Genomic DNA, 24008 nt, shown 5'->3' on the forward strand with positions numbered 1-24008 from the left:
CAATTAGTGCTGGTCTTTTTCTCAAAACGAATCTATTCTCATTCATTTTTCTACTACTTGCTGATTTATTGACTAATAGGAATGTGTTCTCACTTTCTAATTTGGTGGTTTATATGCAAAATTGTAGCATAAGAATTATTACTATATTTATAGGTCCCATATCATTTGAAAAGCACAACTTTTCAATTCTCTATAGTCGTTGAATAATACGGCCTTGCCCAGTTTCATAAAAATTCATATAAATTAGAGATAACTTACAAGGCAGTTGATAGTTTTATTCCATCCCAAGAATATTATTAACTCTTAAGATAAGGAAGGAGACAATGAAGATATCTTGAGGCACACGTAACATATATAGACTTATACCATCACAACCTTAGATTTGAAGTCGTTAAGGTTGAATCATAATAAAGTCCGAGAACTGCGAGTTCAGGGAAACTGTATTGATTTCCCAAACCTTCTTCTTCTTCACTGTACTTCGTGTTGTAGCTTTTCACCGAACTACCTTCTTTCTCAAGCTTCTTCGTCTCCATAGCCTGTGGTTCAAGATTCTCTTGCATTCGCAGCTTCTCTTTGAGAAGGGCTACCTGTTTGAGTGTTTCATCAAATTTCTGAACATAATCTCTATCAAAATTGGCTTGTTATTTTAACAACAAATGTACCTTGTTTTTCAGGTTTTGGTTTTGTAGATAAATAACGTCCCATTCAGTTTTGAGCTTAGCATAGCTAGCTTTAAGGGAGTCATAGTCGTGCTCGAGCTGTTTCGTCTTGTATCTAGCCCTTCTGTTTTGGAACCAGACAGCGACTTGGCTTGGCTGCAGCCCTAGCTTCTCGGCCAGCCAAAGTTTCCTGTCTGGTTCTAGTCTTTTCTCTTCTTTGAAACTCTCCTCCAGTAGACGCAATTGGATTGGTGTCAGCTTCCGTTTCTTGGTTATCTCACGCTTCATGTTGCTCTCACATACGTCTTCTTCGTCCACGGTGTTAGTCTGTGTGTTACTCATTGAGCTAGATCCTGAAATTAAGATGAGAATGGGGAATGACACCAAATCTTATAGTAGAGAATCTGGTCTACGTCACATGAGGCTCTTCAAAGTTCTTTCTATATCTTTTAATCTGAGTGGATACAGTTTGGAGATAAAGATTCTTCCAAAGGTATAATAAAAATGTGTTTTGAGAAAACACACAAAACCAAAAAACAGAATTTAAGAGTTGTGGAACAGAGATATACCATAATAGGCAGAGTGAGCACTCGAAGGGAAGCAAGAAGGAGGAAACTTATGGCCATGGCTTTGGTTTTGAAACCAAAAGAAAACTTCTGAATCAGTGTCTGAGTTTTCCATTTGTAACTCTTATAAATGAAATGTGGAGTCTATTACTGCAATTGTTGGGACTATTAAGAGTCTCCTTTTATAAAGAATAGATTAAAGAATGAAGAAACACAGAAGTTACAAGAGAAAGAAAAAAACGATTCCTTTTGCTAGTTTAAGTGTTTGGTAAGAAGAAGGAGACGAAGGTGCTGTTTTGCCATAATAGGGATTATACTTCTGGTTTATAATTAGCTTTTACATTTTTTTCCAACCAAAGGCCTCTCTTTTTTGAAAAGACTCAATTCTACAACATCGAATGCAATTTGTTAATAAATGTAAATTATATTTAGAAAAAAAAACATCAAGAGTAAATGATTTCGCAAGTTGAATTGGAGATGCTTTGTAATCACCTGTGTTGTCTCTACTTATATTGCAAGTGGGTACAATATTTCCTTAAATAACACAAACAATCCATATGTACTACATTTGACGAAAAGAAGAAATTTTAAAAGTGACCCATTCTTTTTGTATTCCCGTAAACATCAGATTCTTTTGGTTATTGGTTTTTGGTTTTGTGAAAATTGTGAACGTCATGGCTGTCAGAAAGTATTTAGCTTGCTTTTGTTTATTCACATTATGTATGGTTTCTTTTGTATGGCTTGTGTCATTATGTGACGTAAACAAATAATAATAGTACTGGTCTCACTCGCATAATCTTTTCATTATTTGTTTTCTTCTTTCGAATTTATTTAACAATCCCCTCAATATTGCATGATCTTGCATTAATTTCGTAAATTTCTGATTTGGGCTTTAATGTGTGATGTCTCTCTACTTTCGTGGAATTTACATAGAAATTTATATTAATAATTTCGTTTCTTTTTTTTTTTGGTATAAGGTGGTCGAGGCTTCCACTAGGGACGGTTTTGATATGGGCTACTTGGGGATGAAAATGCTTCCCGCTTCCACATACTGTGATGTAAGTCACAAAACTGAGTGTGACAAGCTACAAAGTCTTAAACATGTGTCAATGTGTGCAGCCCAAGTCAAGCTCATGTGATGCGTGTGGCGAACCTCTCACATGTGAAACATGCAGAGAGATGATCAGCGACGTTGTGACTTGTGCGTGGATACAAAGAGTGGCCGATTCAAATATTTTTTTCCGGAATCCAAATATTTAATATATATAATTTAATTCATTCAAAAAAATATTATTGTTATTAAAAAAACTACAAAAGTAGTTGGGAAATTACAAAGACTTCGAATGTGACGATTCCTACAAACTTGGAAATGGGAAAAGTGGGAGTTCTGTTCCTGGATCATAGGAATACCAAGTCCTAGTTATTTATTTCTAACAAGAAGCGAAGACCAACTATGTTTTGTTTTTTTTTTTCAGACAGGATTGAATCAAACTCTAGGCATCTGAGGTGAAACGCGCGCTTTCCAAGATGTTTTCTGCATTATCGAAATCAAAGCCGTCGCGTCTATGATGCTCTTTAATCTACAATTACGGGTATGTATATAATAATGAATACAATGGACCAAATAATGCATATATGATGAACAAGGTCAAGGCTATTTAACAAAAAGTATTATAAGAACTACCACTTCTTATATTAATGAGTTAAAGATCACCAAAGATTAGAAGCCGAGTGTAACGACAATATATGGTTTGAGGAGAATGTTATACGTAAAAAACAGAGGAAGTATATAATAGATGTCAAACTAATGTTAGTACTGATTAATAGACTAATAGTGCTTGATTCGTTTTACAATTGCGAAAATTTCATAATAAAGAATCCACTAATATCACCGAAGTGAAGAAGACATACCTTAAGAGTTTTGAAAGTGAAGTGGTCGTAGAAGATCTTCGCGTTGTCCACTGACTGAACAAGTTCCCATATTTTCTTCGCCGTCGGGTTCTTCTTTAGGTACGTCTGCAGTATATTTCCGAACACATTTCGAAGAAATGTTTCACTTCCTCCCTGTTACATCGAAGTTATTATTACCGTAATAATAAGTCTCATTTTCTTGTTTTCTTTTTTCTTCTTCTTCATATAAATCAAACCTGAGAGAAAGAACCTTGAACGATGAAGTGTCAGGCGACTCCAAGGAATCTATGTAGAAAAATCTTTGAGTTTTGTCTGAGAAACTGACCGTAGCTTAGTTGTTCTTATTTAATCTTGTACTTGTATTTTCGTTATTATTCGTTCTTCTATTGTGTTATTAAATAAAGGAAATAAAGACGAAGGAGTCACTATTATTTTAAGCTGGTTTTATCAACCACTAGTATTTAAATACACTTTCAAGCGTTACAACGAATCAGAAAATCGAAGGTCGTGCATGCGGCAACCATTAGAGAATAGTACGTAACATTTCCACTACTACTCTCTCCATTTTTATATCACACTCGCTTCTGTAACTCATCTAAAGAGGTGTTTATGTTATTTTTGGAATTGTATTTATGTTCCATGGTTAATAGTTTACGCATCAATAGTGAATACATTCTTACTGGGCTAACAAATGGAACATATTATGTCCTTAATTAAATCCGAAGAATGTCCATTCCTTTTCGTTTTTCTTTTTCTTCCTCATATATATTCTTCAATATACTTTTTGCTTACTATGAATCTTTCAGTAGGTGACTAAAATCTTATTTATTTTACAAATCATGACTCCTGAGGAGGAGATTATTATTCATACATATTTAGCTTATTAAGTAATCGTCACTCCACTGCAAATTCAACATCAAGTTTCTCCAACATTGCTGACACTTGTAACAGTAGACAATCTTGACTCACTGACATATATTTCCATTCTGATTAAATAACCGTTATAGTCATAGAAGAGGACACTCCAATGAAAACCTTCATGAGAGGAATAAGTAAAGAAACTAAATTAACCTTAACTGTTTAAGCACTCCTCCGTCCTTAAGTTCAAATCCTTTTTCTTCAAAATACTCTTTGATGCATTTGATGTCGCTAAAACGGTATTTAAGACGATGAACCGCAAAAGCAACATGGTTCATCGTGTAGCCGTAGACAAGCGTCCATGCCACAAATTCGCTTTCTCTTCATCATACACAATTCAAAATTAGATTAGCTCTATAGCCATCAAATGCATTTCACTAAAGATCACTATGTTGTTTAAGATTAGAAACTTATAACAAATACTTGGCAAGTTGATTGAAATCAGTGGATGTTGGCTACTCCCAAATTAAAGACCCCAAAGTACTTGAAAGAACCGCTTAATTACCACCTTCAGGTTTCAAATACTTCCTTATGATCTTCTAGTTAACCGTAAATTAGGACCAACAATAAAGTAATTAGATATATTATTATAGACTAATTATATAACAACGTTATATATGTTTGAGATCATTTAATTTTGACCTGCGATTCACGGTTTAGTTCATCCACGAGCAGCTCAGCTATAACAAGTCGTGGCAGAGGGCCATTGCCTATAACGTAACCATTATCGACGACGTTAACATCCGGAGGAGAAAGCCAGAGAAAATGTACTTTCTTCTTTGGAAAATCAAGTCTGCCTCCAACTTTATATCCATAATCCATGAAAAACTCGACAAGGAATCTATTCCGTAACCATCCACCTAAAGCAAAAAAAAAAAAAAAAAATTGAGCCCACAAACAAACACAATGGTCAAAAAAAAAAAAAAATCACAATTGTAAAATTAAAAGTCTTAGAAATAGCAAACATAAAAACCCATTTAGCTTTAGATTTAAGTACTCCACCATAACTAATTTCTCAGAATTGATGCCGTTCAAATTCTTAATTAGTATATTAGGATGTCTAGCTAGAGCACCAACTTGTTAAGCTTTCAGATCATGCACACAATTAGTGTCACCAAATCTTGAAGAATAAAAATCATACCGTAAGTGTCCTGAAAAAGAAGTGGTCGTAAGAGATCTTTTCGTTGTCCACCGATTTTACTAGTTCCCATATCGTCTTTGCCATCGGGTTCTTCCTCAAATACGTTTTCAGTAAACTTTCCAACACATCCTGGAGAAATGTTTCACTTCCAACCTGATGAAAACTAATCATGTATTATAGTGATGATTAAGTAATTTAATTTTTATATTTAGAATTTTGTAAATAAGAATTAACTTAAAGAAAGAACCTTGAAGGATGAAGCGGAAGGCAAGTGAAGCGAGAAGATCTTTGAGCTCTGTGTGAGAAACACAGCTTTGTTTGATTATTTTTACTTCTTTTTATCGAAATTTATTCGTAATCATTATAATGCCGATGGGTCATGGCCTCATGGGATATGATTACTAGCGAAGAATAACTGAACTGAATTTTATGGAGCTAGTGGGGGTGTGTAGGGAAACCTTTCAACTTTTCTTTCTTTCCATAAATCTTAAGAAAACCCTTTAAGATTGTTTCTTAGGATTTACAAAAGTTTTCTGGTTGTAGAAAATGTATAAAGTTAAAGCATTCTCAAGAAATATTTTCTTAATATTTTGCTAGCAATCTTAGTCTTTCCAGAAATTTAATACATAATTTGTAACGGATTTCAGTTATATACACCCGTTAAAATTATGGCTGATATAAACTAATACTCAACAAGATTCCTTAGTCCTCAAAAAAAAAAGAAAAAAAGAAAAAAAAAATTTCCTTAGTCCTCAACAGTTCTTTTGGATTCCCTGAATTCTTGTCTTTTCTTTGTATCTACCTTTCTCATTATTGCTAAGCTGAAATTATTATATCGATGGGTAATGGGTTCCATTGACAAATTCTTGTCGGGACGAAAAAAAGAATGGTGTATATATTATTTTTTCTTTGATAAAAGAATAGCGTATATATAAGTTTCCCTAAGATGTTATGGGACGAATTTATGGGGCGTGATCATTTGTCTTGTATATGATAGACACCGAACGGGATTGTCTCTCTCTCTCTTTTTTTGTTTTTAAGATATCTGTGATTCCTTCTCTTATTTTTATTTATTAAAGCTTAACAATACAACAAACTCAAATTTATTGGAAACAAATTGCAAGATTTATTTCAAAAACTAGTATGTCTGTTTTTGTTTCTTATTAAAATTTGGTACAATACACAGTATAGATGATCCGAATGAATGAGAAATAACCCCAAAATGAATAGGAATATAATACATAATTCCTTTTCAAAGTTGGTTTTGGAATTAAAATCCTATACAAACTCCATAAACAAATAATATCTGCATTGAAAAATAAAACATACTTAAATTACATAAATACTTATGATGATCTAAGACGGTAAAATATAAAAGATCAAACACACGTATATACGCACTAATAACCTAGATCGTGAGCTTCTTTGATCTAATCTCTTCGAGGACTCTTACTCATGACTTCTCCTCTTCCTCCTCCTTTCTTCGACGTCTCGTCAGCCGCAGCAGTGACAAATTCACCTGACCTAACCATCGTCGGGTTCTTGAAGTCATCAGATTCGTTCCCACTCTATCTCCTAATAGCGATGATCGTTTACATCTTCCAACTCCGCTATTGTAACTGCTCGGTTGAGCACAAACCAAAACCCTTGAAGAAAGAAATTTTAAAATCTCTCCCGAAACTGACGTTGTCGTCGCGTGAATGTGCTGTGACTGTAAGGGTTTGTAGGTGTGTAATATGTCTTGAGGATTACGTGGCAGGTGATGTGGTGCGGGTTTTACCACAGTGTGGACATGAGTTCCACGCTATCTGCATAGACAAATGGTTTCAGTTAGGCTCCACTTGTCCTTCCTGCCGAAGCATCCCAGTTTTTGTATCACCACTTTGAATGTGCATGGTGTGATCCGTGACCCTGAATAGAGTTTTTCCCTAAAACTTGTATATATTCTAACGTTGTTGCTATTTCTTGCTTTTGGGTTCTTGTTTCGATGAGCCTCTGACATCTGTTTCTCCTACCTTTGTTTTTTAAGAGCTGGATGAGATCTATGGCAAGATAACAATTTTTTAACGTAGGAGTATGAACCAATTCAATGTAAACCAAACCGTATAAATATGGTTTTATCTGTTTACCTTTTGGAATTAGGCTAACACTACGATGACAAATTTACAACAATTTTTGTATCAATCAAATCTTACATTTTATTTCATAGCTTTCTACATCTTGTTCCACAGCTTTTTATTTCTTCTTAGTCGTCCAACTTTTGTTTTATACAGATGATTCCTTTTACGGTTACCATATATTCTCGTCTTAAGTAAAACTGTAAAATAAATCTCTGAATTCTGAAGCCATATTTTATCTTAACAGGGCTTTGTATTGCCCACATGCATCACAGGTCTTTGGTGTTATATATATAACCCCCACATCAACTTTATTTTAAATCGTATCAAAATCCAAAAGTGGACACAGCACATGTCCATGTCGATAAACAAACTCCAGTTGTTCAAGGAAAAACATCCAAAGTGCAAAACCAAAATACGAAAAGACCCGAGTTTGTGGGGGATAAAGCCAAGGCAACGAATAAATATAAGAGAGCTTTCTAAGGCTCACGAGAACATTTGTATAAGTCAGAAGTTTTTTTATATATACATCCCGCAAGCCTAACTGCCATCAGGAGACTTCAATATCAACACCTAGCTGAAGTAGCCCTGCATTCACATTTCCTATAATCACACCTCTATAAGAACATATCAAACTCACAAGGGAGACAACAGTGAACAAACAAGATGATCAAACCTTGACAACAATGGCCTCGACTTCACATTGACCTTATTCAAACTGATTTGTTTCACTGTGGTTGTCACCTGTGTGCCATTGCTTTCAAACAGCTCTTCAGTCAAGTTTTTCAGCCCCTGAAACAGATTAGACGAAATATTGTGATCAGTATTTCCATGTAAGTCTGTTGGAATAATGTGAATTAAGTAGTTTCAAGCTGACAGGTCTTGTCAAATAAGAAAAAACACCTTGGTTTCAACATCTGCAAGTAAATTACGAGCCTTCTGGTTTACAGGAAGTTGAAGCTGTCCCTGTAAGATGAAGTTAATTACTTTGTGAGATAAACAACCATAATGTATATTTGCATTCCAAAAGTTAGATATAAAAGAAAAAGGATACAGGACACTTTAAAATTTTAACACCAGAGACAGGTATATAAATATACAGAGGAGAGAAATAGGGAGATCAATTCGATTTAATTTATCCCCTATACGCATTACCATATCAGGCAGATTTGTGCTCTTGCCTCCTAAATAGTTATACAAGTGTAGCATGACAACATTTGTGACATCCTGCCACCAGAAGCAGAAATGAAATCAGTACTGAGTTACCAATTGCAGGTTATTCTCAGGCTATTGATAGATACTAATAGAACATAAAAAGATGAATGTACCTGCTTATACTCCAGCGTGTCCAACTTCCCATCCTGCAAAAAAAAGGTTAAATGCCAAAATAATTAGGACAGATACTAAAAGGAATAAAATACCCTAAAGGAGAATTCTGATTCCTTATCTAAGGACTATGATTCACAGCTGCAATCGCTGTAATCACGACGGATGCAGAAATGCACACGTCAATGAGTGCGAAAGAGATAAAAACTATTGACCTTCAGCATTTCTCAAATATGGCTTAAAAAAATAAAACCAAGACTCACCAGTCCAGTAATTAGATTATGCAATGATTCCAAGTCCATCTCAATTGAGTTGATATCCCCACGAGCCAAAATGACCTGTTTGGCATAAAACACAAGAACAATACATTGGTCCAAAACTGTTCAGCACACTACAGATGCATAACAAGGAAAGCCAATCGTTCTAATCATAGGAACTAAAGAAAAGGTAAACATCATCATGACTGATACCTGGTTATTGATTTCCTTGGAAAGATCAATCTGCTTTTCTACCTTATCATCCATATTCTGAATCTTTTGCGTTAAATGCCGTTTTGCAAGCTGACAATCAAAACCATTAAGAACCAACTTAACCCCTGCAGCTTAATATATCACCAGAAACACCATAAGTAGAGCAAAAAAGAAAAAAAACTCACAGCAAGGGCCTGAGAAACTTGCTCCAGATTCTTTGTTAAGTTAGCCACGGCATTAGCCATGTTGGCTTTTGTCACATACATAAGGTCAGTGAATGAGAGTCCCTAATCAGTGAAAAATCCGACACAGTATTTAGTTCCCTATACAACATTGAAATCTCCTTTGACAGTAGCGGTGCGAACGAAGAGCCGAAATCACAAGAATCAAGAAAATCAAAAACTTAAACCTCACCTTCCACCACATATAACCATATCCTAGAGCTCCCAATGCAGCAGCAGGAACAGCAAGAGCTTGTAGGTTTGCTAACAACAATAAAAAAGAGAGAGAGAGAGACTGATGAACACAAGATTCTAACAAAACTACTTCAGAAGAATTACAATTCCCTAATCTTAACATACCACCAGAAACTCCATCCATGACAGTTATATGCTGCTGAGAAGCTAGATGTCGAACCTCCATAGCTAATCGGCGAACCTTTAAATTGAAAAGAAACATCAATACCACCATTTCTCACCAATATTCCTAAATCCAAATGGACAACAGTAGTACCTGAGCAGCTATGGCATCAGAAACATCAGAATCACCATCAGATCCCTCTCCAGATTTCTCCATTCCCTTCACCAGACCCTATTATCGAAAGAATCAAATCATTCACAACAAATAGTTTCTAAGGAGAGAAACCAAAAACAAAAGAAAAACACAGAAATCAATATAAGTAAGTACCTGCAATTCACCCAACAAATCGGACAATTTCCCGTTCTTCATCATGATCGTACCAGTATAACCTTTTGAAATCGGGGAAAACGTATCAGATCCCAAAAATTAGCAGCGCAGCAGTAAGTAAGTAAGTTAGAAACCGAGTGAAAAAATTACCTGCTCCGGCTAAGAGGAAGATCCTTGATATACCAACTCCGGCTTGCATCGCCATAGCTCCGACTGATTTGTTACACCGCCGCCGAGTTGTCGAGCTTTGTGTATCTCAAAATCGGGAATTTTGATTTTAGGTATTAAAGAAGAGGAACATACTTTTTTTTTTTTTTTTTTTTTTCGTTTTTTTTTTGTCGGGAGAGAGAGAGATACGTCGTGCTGCTGCTATTTTACTTCGAACGACGTCGTTTCAAACTCATGGTCAAAAAGTTTTAACTCATGTGGTAAACCGAACAAACCAAAATATTTAAACTGAAACCAAACCAAATCAAGGGTCAAAAAGTTTTGTGTAAAAAATTCACAAAACCGAAGCAAAATAAATCAGAACAGTTTAATCGTATTGATATTCTGGTTAAAAATTTATTTTACATTTACATTTAAAATCATACCTTAAATAAACTAATTTTATTTTACATTTACAACTGAATGAACAGTCGCCTTAAATGAACTAATTATTTTACATCTAATCCGATTTACGTGTGATTACAATTTGAAGGTGGAGCAATGCAATTCTTGAATGACAAAATGATTTAAGTGCTATATGAGTACAATTAGAAAAATATAATACTAATATAAATGGATAATATATTTGGTATTTTTATAATTTTAAACATTGATTCAATATATAATATACGAATAATAATAATAAAACCAAAAATACAATTGATTAATTGTCATTTTATTTAGATATATCAACAATATCTATTTAAGAACATAAAACTATAAGCACTAAACATATTGGACATATGACAACAAATGAAGACAACTTCTTATTGAAGTATGAACAAAAAAATAACAATTCTTCTTTCTCTGGAGGGCAACAAAAAAACGGCTACAAGCCTTTTATGACGTTTTAAAACTCTTCAAGACTGATGTGTTGTCTCGTGTGGATCTTCTCGATGAGATCAAAAGCTTTAAATTACAACATCTTCAAAACAACATCCTCGATTCTCTGACATCTTCAGGTTTGAATTTCAAATTATCTCTTCTTTTCATCTCTTGTTCATCATCTCCTGTTTCTAATTATCACTTCTTCTATGTAGTGTTCATGGACGAACTAGAAAGTTTTGTTGACACAAAAAAGATGGTTTCCAACACCCTTAAACCACAAAAGCTTTTTCTTTCTCGGCAACAAAAAACGGCTATAAGCCTTAGAAACGATATCGTCTCAAACTCACGGCGAGCATTGTCATAGTTGCCTTGAACAATACGTAAAAAAAATCAGGTCGTCACTTGGAACAATTTGTGTAACCGAAAATTTAAACCGAACAAACCAAAATGTTTAAACTAAAACCAAACCAAATCAGGGTCAAAAGGTTTTGTGTAAAAAATTCATAAAACTGAAGCAAAATAAATCAGAACAGTTTAATCGTATTGATATTCTAGTAAAACTTTTATTTTACATTTACATGTAAATCATACCTTAAGTAAACTAATTTATTTTACATTTACAACTGAATCAACGGTCGCCTTAAATGAACTAATTATTTTTGTTAAAGGTTTTATATATATACTTCCTACCTCCTAATACATGCAATTCCAGATACTTTTATACACATATCGATACAAATTTAAATTAAAAAATGAAAGAATAAAAACCAGCACGAATAGAGGTGTAACAATAATATGCTATAATAATTGTCAGAGTGGTATAAACAACTTCCTATACATTCCTTGCTTTAAAAAGTCTCTCTTACCACCGATTACACTTTATAAAATCGATATGTCCATGTTCACTGTTTCAATTAATAACTAATTGCTGCAACATATAGAATCTAATTACGTCTAATTCAATTACTTCTCACTTAATTTTTTGTATACCGATTATTTTTGGAACTAAAATATAAATTAGATATATATAATTTTGTTCTTTAGATATTTAAATTAACAGTTTATAATGGTTAACAATAACTAATCTACAAAATTTTAATGAAAATCATATAATTTTATTTTAAAATTATGTTTATGTTTTTTTTTTCTTTCAACATAAATAGAATTATATATATTTATATATATATATATATAAAATCTTTAGTACTATATATTTTTATGTTCTTATTAATTTAATAAAAAAACCCAAAATTAATCTTCGATTAATCCCGTTTAATATCTAATTTTTTTTGTTGGGCTCTTTTGTGTTTTGATAAAATGTTAGTTTAACTATATACATGTCTTCAAAAGTATCTTTACTGCAATTTTAACCATGGTACAAATCACTTGATATTTTAAATGATAATAAATCGAGATCCTCCACCGAGAGACTTGTTTTCAATTATATAATTATTCATGTGTACATAAAAACCGTATCCGAATATTCAATTCGGAACCCGACTCGAAAAACCGGGTTCGGGTTGGGTACAGATTTGCCTATAAAACCCTATTAGATTCTATTTTCTAATACCCGTGGGTTCGGGTTAGGGTCGGGTAATACCCGGTACCCGTTTGGGTATCCATTAAACCCAAACATATAAACATATTTATAATATTTATCATTAGTATAATGCAATTACCCCAAAATTATGATTATAATTTTGAATATTTCATTTAGTTTTATACCTAAATATCAAAAATAATCAAAATATCTAAAATATTTTGTTATTTAAGTCAAAATTTAACTAAATTTAATTATATTTTTTCGGGTACCCGGTAGTTCGGGTACTAATCGGGTTCTAAAATTTGTAACCCAAACCGACCTGAATCCGATAGTACCCAAACCGAACCAAACCCATATATCTAAAAATACCCAATGGTTATATATTTCTAAACCCGTTTACCCAAACCCGAATGGGTAATACCTGAACTCGAATGGGTAATACCCGAACCCGAACGGGTTACCCGAATACCCACCCCTAATGTGTACATATAGGAAATTATTTATACTCTTACAATCTGTACACAAGTGCATGTGTGTGTGTTTATTTAATATTACTATGCTTCTTTGTTATACATATATTTCAGTTTGATCGATTCTCCACCCTAATTGTACAACAAGATTGTTCATCCACTTTTTTTTAGATGAATAGACTGAATGATATTCAACTAAATTTTATTCAACCTAATATTTTTAGTTTATTCAATTTTAAACAACCCTTTGCACCCATTATATATTTTTTCCTGATATTTTTTATTAAAGGCAAATGGGTGCAAATGGTTATTGAATAAATGTTTATTCTAATATTTTTAGTTTATTTAATAAAAAATTCGTAATTGTTTAGTTATAATACTACGTTTTAATTTGTGACAAAAAGTTGTCATAAACAGTGACAAAAGTGTTATGATAATTTAAGTCATAAAAATTGTAATGGTATTATGACATTTTTTGTCAAACATTGATTAACCAGTTAAATATAGTTTTACATAGAGAATCATCATTGTATTTTATTAAGGTAAATACAAACTAATATCTTAAAACTTTCTTTTGTAAACTAAATCAATTACATCGTGAACATTTCATAATCCTTAAGTTGTAACCTAATTAAAGAATATACCTAATCGGCTAATCTAAAAATTACTAAATAATATACCTAATCAATTACTTCGCATGTATTATTATATTATATATAAAAAATATACCTAATCGACTAATCCTTAAATTGTAACCTAATTAAAAACTCTATTACTCTTTTTTCTGTCCCTTTGTTTCTCTGGTTCTTCCCTTTGTTTCTCTAGTTCTCACCAATGCAAGGTTAGAGACCATTTTTTTTAATTAAATTATTAGATTTATATTATGCAATCAACCATTGAAATTATCCTTTTTCTATTGTTATGTTCCACCACTTTGTTAACTTTTGTATTGTGATGTTCCACCACTTTGTTAACTAAACTAAGTCATCATAACCGTATATACTACACTTGGCGAGTGATTTGGTTGTGACTAATCTAATGGATATATAAAATTGTATATGTATAGATTTTCTGTTTGACTATTTTAATCCATCTATATAATAGTATATATAAAGGATTTGAAGTGATATCACATTTTTTTTTTTGTCAACTGAGTTTTATTTATTATTGATAGAAGCCTATCACCCAAATCATTCTACAAACAGTATCTAGTGGACTTTGAAGAAATTAAAGCCCACAAAATAAATCCAAGATTAAAATCCTTCGAGAAGGGAAAAGAGAGAGCAAAACCAACAACTCTTCAGCAGTTCAGCTCACATGATGCGTCACACGATAAAAGACACGTGTTGATTACACATCCTTCGCTGCATTAGACTCAACTTCCGATGATTTTAGATCGTCGCCGGAAAAACCAAACTCCGAGCAATCAAATCTTCTGTTGATCACCGGTGATAACAATCGCAGATCACCAAACTGAACTATCCACAACTGATTACTTGCCCAATTGAATCTCTGGTTCCTTAACCATAACAACGAAACGGTAATCGTAACAAGCAAAAGAAATGAGCTTTTAATCAGGAACCTGACACTATCAAAACCAGAACTGTCTTAAACCAAGAAGATCGGCGTAGAGATATATGACAATAGAACTTTCTCCAACACCGGAAAAAATCCGGTCATTATTAAAAGGAAAACAAGCTATCGGATAAAAACAGAGAGGTCCGATGTACGGCTGAAAAACACAGCTTGCAAAAACAAGAACTGGCCAACGTCCGTTGAGGTAACCAGACACTGCCAGACAAAAACCGGCCACCACCACTGAAAAAGATAGTGATGCCGGACGAGAGAACCGATAACGGTGCTATATAAGCCACCGAACACTGGTCACGGTGCTTTTTTCAGACTAAATAATCCCGGCGCTAAATAATGCCGGTTAACCGGTGCTAAATAATACCGGTTATCGGATAACGGTGCTAAATAATGCCGGTCCGATAACGGTGCTTTATTCTCTTTTTGCCACATATATATTATAATTTTTGGCCACATATTTATTAATTATTAGATATGTGCCCCATACTAATAATTCTCCTGGATCCGCCCCTCCCTAGGAGTGAAACACGGGGATAGCAGTTTGATGACGTGCCGTCCTCAAATTAGGTTATCAAACCGGTCGATAACTGGTTCTGTTAATAATCCAGTTCGATTAAACAACACTAACCTCACCCTAAGAAAAACATTCGAAAAAAAAACTGATTTAAAAAGAAACCATGATTAAAACCGCTGCAATAATATATAAGCCAATTCAACGCCATAATGGCACCAAGAGTCCCCCCAAACACTTCAGTGTTGTTATATACAAACCGAACAGACATTTTAAGAAAACATATGTGTTTTTGGTGTATTAACAACAATGAAGCGTTAAAGGGAACTCATGGGGACATTTGACTCTCTTCTTCTAGCTCTTTGATCGATCCTGATAAACAACGCTATAAATAATTGTGCCTATTTATATCATTTCAAAGGGGTCTCCGATTCTTCCTTCATAATTCTCAATTTGACCCCAAAAAAAAAAAAAAACTATAGTGGGACCAATAATCATATATCCGAATCATAAAATCAAAGAACGTGTGGAAATTTGAAAGAGATGAATCGAGTCGAAATTATGGGTTTCGTTAGATAATTGACCGAATATTTATATATTGTGTCCCTAAGTTTACTTGAAATGTTTTGAAACGACAGAAGTATTATATTCTCTGCATGGGACTCTTTCCTTGATACGTCTTTTCTCCTTCATTTTTTTTTATTGCCACTCACCCACCAGTCACCACAACAATGCTCTTAACTAATATTCTCCCATTGAAGTTTACAGTTTAATATGTAAAAGAAATATTATAGTGAATTACTTATATACATATAACCTACAAAGAAAAATGATCAGGCCATTTAATTACAGTTAATTTCAATTCCCATGCAATCCGGTTAAACACCAGGATTCCCATGCAATGCAGTTAACTGTTGCATGTGTTTTATGGTTTCTTTTGATTAGTACGCTCTTCGTCTAATTTTTTTTTTTTTTTTTTTTATGATTATTATTGTATTTCGTATGGTTTGCTTTAACCATATTGTGATTTATGCCTTTTAACAAAAAAAACCATATTGTGATTTCTATTTGGTTCTTTTACCATTCAAGCACGTTCGACATTGTTAAAACTATACAAGACACGGAGTCCACAATTTCTTCTAAGGTTAATCAGAGATCCGAGTCGAAGTCTATACATCTTCCCTTCGAAAAACATTTTCTCCCTCTGTAAAAATCGAACTAGGGAACTCAAGATGCACAAGCTTTGATGGATTCGAAATTTTTGCAACTAGCTCACAACTTCTTTAGTTAACATTATCCATAATCCTCTTTATGTTGCTAACCTACATGGATGTATATATGTTTTATTCCCGTTTGTTTGTTCTCACTTCTCAGTGCCCAAATGTAAAACACAAAATTTAAAATTCAGATTTTCGATTCAGCTTTTTGTTGTTGTTGTCTTCTTGTTTTATACTCACACTGTCACAGAGACATGCATTGTTCTATGCACAAGCTTTTATTGCATACAATGAACTTTATCAATGTAGTATACTATTATTATTCAGCTTAAGATGTTTTAATATATTAATTTATTGGCATGTTGCTGTAATTTTTATTTATTAATTTGGATGTACATATGGGAATTACGAATAAAGATGGAAATAAAATACGTTTCTTATCTATATATATACTTGGAAGACTTAGAGGATATTCCCCATATCATTTGAGACAGAGATAGAGAGAGATCAAAGGAAGATGACCCAGATAAGCATTTTGAATATAGACGCATACTGGGGTTAAAGGAAAGAGCAAGAGGGAATATGAATTCTAATGAAAAGTCCTCAAGACTTTTCACAAGAGATAAAGGAGATTCTTTGTAGGGTCATTGGCATTTAGACCTACTTTCTCTCAATCTTATTGCACTTAGACCTACTTTTAACTATTGCTATACTTTTGTCAAGTTATTGGATTAGGTGTCAATTTCTCTTTCCCAAACTGCCCTGAGACTTAATGTCTTCATCCAACTTATGCGGTAAACAATCAAAACTAAGTTATATTTCGGTTTGTTATTGGACCGTTCGATCGTAACTGTTAGTTTAGATCTAATGGCTGAAAATAATAGTAGTTTCAGTTCCCTTTTTGGACGACAGGTTGGATGTTTTATGAGTTACAATAAAGTGAGACAGGTTGTGGATGAGAAACGTGAAGCTGATGTAGGGTTTTTTCCGATTTATGTAACTTGTTATTTGTGGATGGGTGAGTAATCGGGTTTTATGAAACGTAATGCAGGATAATTTCCCTTCTTACTGTGTCGTGATTTCCGGCCTTTGGAGTTGCTCGAGGGATGGCGTTTGGGGGTTTAAAGTGAATAACATGCTTTTGTCGCGTGTAGTTCCTTTGACGGCGTCGGCGAGTTTAGTTGAATTGGAAGATTCGGTGGTGGCTGAATTCGATTTGGTGGAGAAGAAGGCGACACTTAGCTACTGCATCCCTACATTTATGCAATTGACAACGGGGGTGAGGACGCCCCCAGTTGTTGTGACTACTAATGTTGGGCTGGAGTACTATATAGGGATGTTGCATCTGAACCGAGGGTTGAATTTGTTTGTTACGTTTGAAAATGTTAGGAAAAGAGCTAATCATGAGGGTTTGATAGTCTCGAAAGAGGGAAGTCACAAAAAGCAGAGCTGTGGTTCGTCATCTGGTCTTAGTAATAGTGCAAGTGAAGAACTTATTTTGGGAGAAGCATGTATTGTCGGTTCGAAGACAGTAGTTATTGAGACTACTCAAGTTGATGATGATATCATGGCTGGAGTCGCAGAAATTGAGGGAAAAATTAAGTGCGATAGGCTTAACGGAGGGGATGTAGAGGCTGAGGAGAAGAGGAGTGATTCAGGAGGGTATGTAGTTACAGATAGTTATGAAGATGTTGAAGAGGAAGAAGAAGTTGAGGTGGCAGAGGTAACCGTTACCCCAAAAGACTATGATAAGGAGTTTTGGGGGAATTTCATAGGAGATCAGTTTGGTCGAGTTAATGTTGCTGAGGTTATGTGTAATACATTTTCATGTTTTGACCATATGGTGTTAGTAGGGGCTACTCCTTTAAAAGAAGAAGAGAAAGCGAAGACAAGTTTTGATGTGAGATCTGAAGAAGCAAATATGGGTCTGAGATCTATAGACGGTGAACTTGCTGCGTCGGCCACGTGTTCAAATGTTTGTGGACAGAGGAATGGCTCCGCCGTGGACAGTAAGAAGCTAGAAGATATTGATGATGAGGAGTTCGATATCCCTCCTCTGTTTGACGACACAGAGTTTGAGAGGGAAGAGATCCCAGATCTGGACTTTGAGGATGATGGTAAAGAACTTTGTAAAGGGAAGTAGTTTGCAAACAAAGAGGATTGCCAGATTGCGCTCAATGGACAGGACATGAGCAAGCTTTGATTGCAGGAGATCAACTAGAACTTCCATGTGCTGCGAAAGGAAAAATGCAGAAGAGTCAAAGGGTTGTTATAAGGGGAGAGCTCAAGATTTGATAGAAAATTTACCAAAGTGCTAACCCAATTCTGAGGCCTCGCAAGTTGTTTGAAAATGTGATTGTTAAGTTCGTAGCCACATAGGGTAATGTGTGTCCTGCAGTTCGTATCCACACATGGTTATTTTCTTGTTGTGTCAAACTCAATGGAAAAAAGTGTAGTAAGTAGGATATTACGTGTTAGGGGATGATTTAAGTGTTTTCTTCATCAAAGATGCCAGATCTTTCTCAACACGAAGTAAGGCGTTAGGGCTATGTGATGGTCCCTTGCAGGCATATCCATTACAACAAGTAGAAGGGTAGCTTCTTTTTCAGAGAGGGCAGCCCTTTCTGTTGGTCGCGCAGGAGAAGAATCGCTGAGAGAAACATATTCTGCGGGCGTAGCATCGGTCTGTCGAGAGAACAAAATAAAAGGTATAAGATAAACCCAATAGTAGGGCTGGTTAACTCCAAATAAAAAGGGTGAAAACGGGTTCCATAGATTAAAACCTCGCTGTCGTTGCTGTCTGATTCCTTGTTATGGATGGGTGAATGGCAGCGAGAAGAGTTTGATGTATTCAATGTGATAGTAAGAAGACTTATATGTAGTCAAATATGTTGTCTATGTGGATAGGGTAGTATGGATAGTAAAGATATAGATGCAAAATTTGTTACCTGTTGTTCATCGCTGTTAGTTTTATTAGTATCAACAGCAGCCTCGTCCTTGTCCTGGCTTACATCAGATACCTAAAAAAGGAAGAATAGTAAATGAACGTAGATAATAAGGACAATAGCTGGCGAAGGTGGGGGTAGAAAAGCATGTGGAGCAAAGCATTTAGATATTTTTTGATTACCTGTGGGTCCTTGGTGTCAGATGACTTCGAATCTACCGCGGCCTTGTCGTCTTCCTCGCTCTCACCAGAAACCTACAGAGGCAAGACGATGAAAGGATCGTCAATAAGAAGGAGAACTGGTAGATGAAAATGGACAGGGTGACTCGCATGGATAGTTCGGAATGGATAGATAAAAATTGATAGTGAGGACTGATGACTTATAAATTGACATTTAAAGATAAATTTAGACATGGATAGTTAGAAATGGATAGTTAGGAATGGATAGTTAGTAACTGATAGTTGGAAATTGAGACTTCTAAATTGGTTGTTCTAATTGGATTGTTATAAGTGGATAGTTAGAAATGGAGTGTTAGATATGGATTGTTATAAAATGGATTGTCATTAGTGGATAGAAAAGAGCTAGATTGTTACCTGCTGGTCGTCGTTGTTTGCTTCCTTGGACCCAACGGGAGACTCATCGGGGAGACCTGAAGAAGTTATATGAGTATAAGGAGGATAAATATTTGAAATATGAGAGATAACACTTTAAGTAGGTTTAAACCTCATGACGATATAGATTCAACGCAAGACAAGGGGCTTCTAATACATTAGCAGCATCAATATTCTGAATGATATGCGCATGAGTACAACAAGTTAGAGTGGCAACCTCTGAGATGTTTGGTTAGTTGAAAGTTCATAAGACAGGTAGTTAAATACCTCGATCCCCTGAGGTTCGTTGTCAGGAACATAATGCTGACTAGAGTTGCCTATGAAGTCACTTAACAATGTGGTATACGGTTGAGGTTTGGTGATAGTGTCATACAAAGGAGATCCCTCCTACCCAAAAGTTGGTTAGATAATAAACGGTGTCATACAAAGGTAGGTTTAATACTAAAGATGGAAATGTCGCTAACCTTAGTTTCGGTGTCATAAACGGGTTTGATACCAGAATCCGAAACAAAATCAGGGGACACATCCTGAGTTCCGTAAGTGTTAGTGGGAGGAATGATTTCAGGTGAAGGATCCTGCGTAATTAAAGAGAGAGCTCAATGTTAAGGACAATGGTTAGTCACAATGCAGGTATGAGTGAATTACCTTGGTACAAAATGGGTGGATATATTGTACCCAGTCGTGATCGCTTGATAGAATATCAGCAGGAGAGGTAACTGGTTTGGTAGGAGATAAGTTAGCAGTTGGTAATGGTGTCCTGATGGTTACGTTATCTGCCACATCATCGGGAGCGTTAGTAGACTGATCTTTTGGCACACTGGATGCTGCGGAATCCTTTTTGTTTGGAGGATTAAAATGTGCTGGTTTCCTTAGTAACCAGAGAGGGCATCGAAGCCGTTGTCTAAACCTGCTACGGACTCTGAGTTCGTTAATCTTTGCCTGAAGTTTCTTATTTTCAGCCTCTAATATCTTAAACTTACTTTCTGTAGCTTCTTTAAAAGACTGGAACTCTTTCTCCCAAGCCAATTTGAAATCAGCCACCCAGTCCTCGTCAGTATTTGCATTGAGGACGCGGGGCCTCCTAGACATTGAGGAATAGGGTGTTTGAAGAAACTTCTTTACGCCTTGGCACAATGTGTTTCCTGTGTATGCTTGGCGCCATCTTTTCAGGGAAAGATATCAATGGCAAAGAACAATCGCCACCAGGCCACTCTTTCTTTGTGAAAATGTGCCCTTGTTCAATTTTAGACTGCAAATGTGCAATCCTTTTATCTTTAACTTCATCGTCCCACTCTCCCTAACCGGGTTCCGGTGGAACAATATCAAGATAAGGGGTTACTGATAACTACGATTGTGGATACAAAATAAAATTTTAAATTGTATCCATGTGGATATGGTGAAAAAGTAAAATGAATAAAGAACTTACGTCTGAATAATGCTCTACAGATAATACATCAGTTAGCGGTAGATTGTTCTTTGGAAGGCCAATTGAATCCCATTCCAAAAATGTACGTGGATCACCAGCCCCTTGTATCTTATCAAGTAAGCCAGATATGTTACGGTATGCGAGCAGTTGAAGGGCTAGAGGGAATCCATGCAAACGAAAAGTCTTCTGTTGCAGCTTCGCAGTGAAACTCTGTAATGGGTCCACCGGTTTAGGAACATTGGCCTGATGTCTAGCTCTTTTAGCCACTGGTTTTGGTTGGGATTTCAAATCAGGTCTCACTGTAGAAATAGTCTTCAGAAAAGATTCTCTACCCCAAGGGAATGCTAGGAACGAATCAATGTCTTCAAGCATCTCGACATACTTCCACGTCGGTCTATGGGTTTGGCTGGAGGCAATCAGTACACCATCAACAATGAGAAGAAGAGCAAGACGAAGCTTTCGATCTTGATCAGTGATGGCAGGGTTTGCAAAAATATTGTGGACATCAGCTAAAGTTGCCTTTCGATCTTCCCCAATCAACTTGTCCCGGTAACATTCACCATCAGCATAAGGAGTAGGGTCATCTTCGGGGTCGTAGTCTTCAGGAAATTCGCCACAAGGTAAACCAGTACCACCTCCAAACTCTATCAAGGAAAATCTCATGGGGTATCCACCAAAAACAGTCCACATTTCGTATTTTTTTTTGGATAGAACCTGTCTACAAAGGAGAGAGTGGAGTAAGTTACATGATATAGAGGACTCAATAATCCGAAGCCTGAAAAGAGACCCCAAACTAAACCCAAGAATCCTCTCAAATTCCGGAGTGCCTTTAAGAACCTTGTATATGGCGGTGAGGATATCTGGCCGAGAGTAAACATTAAGCCTAGCATCAGGGTGACGATCTGTAGCGAACATACGGCGTGGGAGAAGGTCATCACAGTCGACGGATTCATTGTTGGATGTACCAGCGTAAGCGCTTGACGAGGGTTTGAAGAATCGAGAAATGTGATGGTTATTTGCCATTTGCATGGGAATGAAGGGGTTCCGACAAAAGGGGATGAATGTTGGGGTTAAAGATTGAGAATTTGGGGAATTAGGGATTGAGGATTTGGGAAATTAGGGATTGAGAATTGAGAATTGAGTATTTGGGGATTTAGGGCTTGAGCATTTGAAGATCTAGGGTTTCGGAAATTGGGGGTTGAAAAATTTGGGAATTTTGGTTGATTTTAAATTTTTACTTTTATCAGGTTTAAAATTTTGGAGTAAAAAACAAAAAAAATTGAGTAACTACAGTGAAATGGGTTAGCTATAGTGATTCGGTTAGTTAGTAGTTCAGTTAATAGTTCAGTTAGATTGAAGATTATAAGGGTAAAAAGAAGTGAAGGCTATGTAAAAAAACTTGACAAAAATATACCAATAACTAGAAGTAGTTCTAAATGCAATAAGATTGAGAGAAAGTAGGTCTAAGTGCAAATATTTCTTGTTTTGTCTTCACTACACTACACTACTACAGTTGCATGCAACTCCGTTATTTAATTTGGTATTCTCTTAGTAATATTGTTGATATCAGTTCTCTACAAACAAATCCAAGAAATTGGCTAATATATTGACATTTGCTTTTGTTTATTTTATATAAAAAGAAAGAAAAAAAAATCGATTGCTCATTGATATATTGCATTGAAAAGCTGAAGTCAAATAGATGATGTCAGAAACTCAGAATCAATTAAGTACTGACTTATATGCATGACGAAATAAGGTAGGAGCACTACTAATGCTGCATTACATATTTACATAACTGATATGACTACGGTAGGATTATTTTTTTTACTAAAATCATTAAATTTCAAGTTGTAATTGTTAATTAATTTTATATATTTTATATGATATTTAAGATTGTATATTTTGATTGTTAATTCTACGATTTAATCTGGGGTATACAACACAATAATTGATTTTTATTATAAATTAATTTATAGTATTAATATATTTTTATATTATTAAGTTGTACCTGTTTGTTTATAATAATCATGTATATAGAGGTGTTTGGTTCTCATTTCTTTTTTCTTGGACCACAGCGGGCCAATCCGCTAAGACCTCAGTCGTTAAAGTTATGCTAAGCATGTCCCCAGCCTAAATTTTATATTAATTATTCTTTAAAATTTTAGTGGCAAAGAAAATTTTTTTTTTAAATAACTTATAATATTGATATTTTGTAAATATCTTAATTGGTACAAATGAAATTTCCTCACGTTATAACCTATTTCATGTATTATATATACATAACTATGTAAAAATATTACTTATATATAATATATTTATTTTAATCATATATTTGTAGTTTTTGGGACAATCCGCCAACCGCAGACGTACCTTGATAAAATCCGTAATCCCGATAGACTTAATTGTGAGGACTGTCTTTTAACAGTACACGGCAGACCTATATTTTCTATATAAATAATATTTATAGAAATTTATTACTATTTAGTATATAAAGCCGATTGTCGTAGCGATGGATTATTGACATTTTAAATTTATAAGAATATTGATCAGAACCCGTCCCATAAAAATTTAAATTAGTAAAGTTTATTAAATAATATATTTTTTATACCTTTTATAAAAATTAATTAGCTATATAGATAATAACAT

The 24008-nt window shown here is 34.8% G+C and overlaps 3 protein-coding genes and 1 pseudogene across 5 annotated transcripts; 1 reads left to right on the forward strand and 3 right to left on the reverse strand.

Moving 5' to 3' along the window:
- Window positions 1-222: 222 nt before the first annotated feature.
- Window positions 223-1724, reverse strand: LOC147946740 (homeobox-leucine zipper protein ATHB-54-like). The gene is made up of 3 exons (XM_087501914.1): window positions 1229-1724; window positions 663-1012; window positions 223-587 (listed from the first exon to the last, which is right to left on the reverse strand). Exons 1-3 carry the CDS (start codon window positions 1338-1340, stop codon window positions 369-371), a joined length of 681 nt encoding a protein of 226 aa, XP_087358040.1. The 5' UTR covers window positions 1341-1724; the 3' UTR covers window positions 223-368.
- Window positions 1725-3944: 2220 nt separating this feature from the next.
- Window positions 3945-5511, reverse strand: LOC104778859 (2-oxoadipate dioxygenase/decarboxylase, chloroplastic-like; annotated as a pseudogene). Its single transcript, XR_015594660.1, has 5 exons — window positions 5443-5511; window positions 5196-5348; window positions 4697-4914; window positions 4478-4593; window positions 3945-4375 (listed from the first exon to the last, which is right to left on the reverse strand). The product of XR_015594660.1 is annotated as a 2-oxoadipate dioxygenase/decarboxylase, chloroplastic-like (transcript).
- A 1106-nt stretch (window positions 5512-6617) lies between these two features.
- LOC109130434 (RING-H2 finger protein ATL80) lies at window positions 6618-7183 on the forward strand. The gene has a single exon (XM_019239947.2). It carries the CDS (start codon window positions 6651-6653, stop codon window positions 7080-7082), a length of 432 nt encoding a protein of 143 aa, XP_019095492.1. The 5' UTR covers window positions 6618-6650; the 3' UTR covers window positions 7083-7183.
- A 417-nt stretch (window positions 7184-7600) lies between these two features.
- On the reverse strand, window positions 7601-10399 carry LOC104776576 (uncharacterized). Of its 2 annotated transcripts, none has more exons than XM_010500674.3 (13): window positions 10165-10399; window positions 10015-10076; window positions 9841-9918; window positions 9690-9765; window positions 9523-9593; window positions 9294-9395; window positions 9109-9198; window positions 8902-8976; window positions 8641-8673; window positions 8468-8539; window positions 8216-8278; window positions 7989-8104; window positions 7601-7900 (listed from the first exon to the last, which is right to left on the reverse strand). In XM_010500674.3, exons 1-13 carry the CDS (start codon window positions 10217-10219, stop codon window positions 7879-7881), a joined length of 915 nt encoding a protein of 304 aa, XP_010498976.1. In that variant the 5' UTR covers window positions 10220-10399; the 3' UTR covers window positions 7601-7878. The 2 variants fall into 2 exon arrangements, with proteins under 2 accessions (XP_010498976.1, XP_019099193.1); XM_019243648.2 differs by having other exon boundaries at window positions 7601-7915; window positions 10165-10361.
- Between the last annotated feature and the right edge of the window lie 13609 nt (window positions 10400-24008).

Source organism: Camelina sativa, chromosome 3 (genome assembly GCF_030686135.1).
Source record: "Camelina sativa cultivar CO46 ecotype springtype chromosome 3, ASM3068613v1".
In the NCBI taxonomy this organism is placed as follows: Eukaryota; Viridiplantae; Streptophyta; class Magnoliopsida; order Brassicales; family Brassicaceae; genus Camelina; species Camelina sativa.

What these genes read in the sequence shown, in the direction of transcription:
- LOC109130434 (XM_019239947.2), top strand. Translation starts at nt 6,651, where the DNA reads ATGACTTCTCCTCTTCCTCCTCCTTTCTTCGACGTCTCGTCAGCCGCA.
- LOC147946740 (XM_087501914.1), bottom strand. Translation starts at nt 1,340, where the DNA reads ATGGAAAACTCAGACACTGATTCAGAAGTTTTCTTTTGGTTTCAAAAC. An exon ending in TGCTCACTCTGCCTATTATG is followed by an intron (nt 1,013 to 1,228) that starts GTATATCTCTGT and finishes TCTTAATTTCAG; the next exon opens with GATCTAGCTCAATGAGTAAC. An exon ending in ACCAAAACCTGAAAAACAAG is followed by an intron (nt 588 to 662) that starts GTACATTTGTTG and finishes ACACTCAAACAG; the next exon opens with GTAGCCCTTCTCAAAGAGAA.
- LOC104776576 (XM_019243648.2), bottom strand. Translation starts at nt 10,219, where the DNA reads ATGGCGATGCAAGCCGGAGTTGGTATATCAAGGATCTTCCTCTTAGCC. An exon ending in ATTTGTTGGGTGAATTGCAG is followed by an intron (nt 9,919 to 10,014) that starts GTACTTACTTAT and finishes TTTCGATAATAG; the next exon opens with GGTCTGGTGAAGGGAATGGA. An exon ending in CCAAGGAAATCAATAACCAG is followed by an intron (nt 8,977 to 9,108) that starts GTATCAGTCATG and finishes TATGCCAAACAG; the next exon opens with GTCATTTTGGCTCGTGGGGA.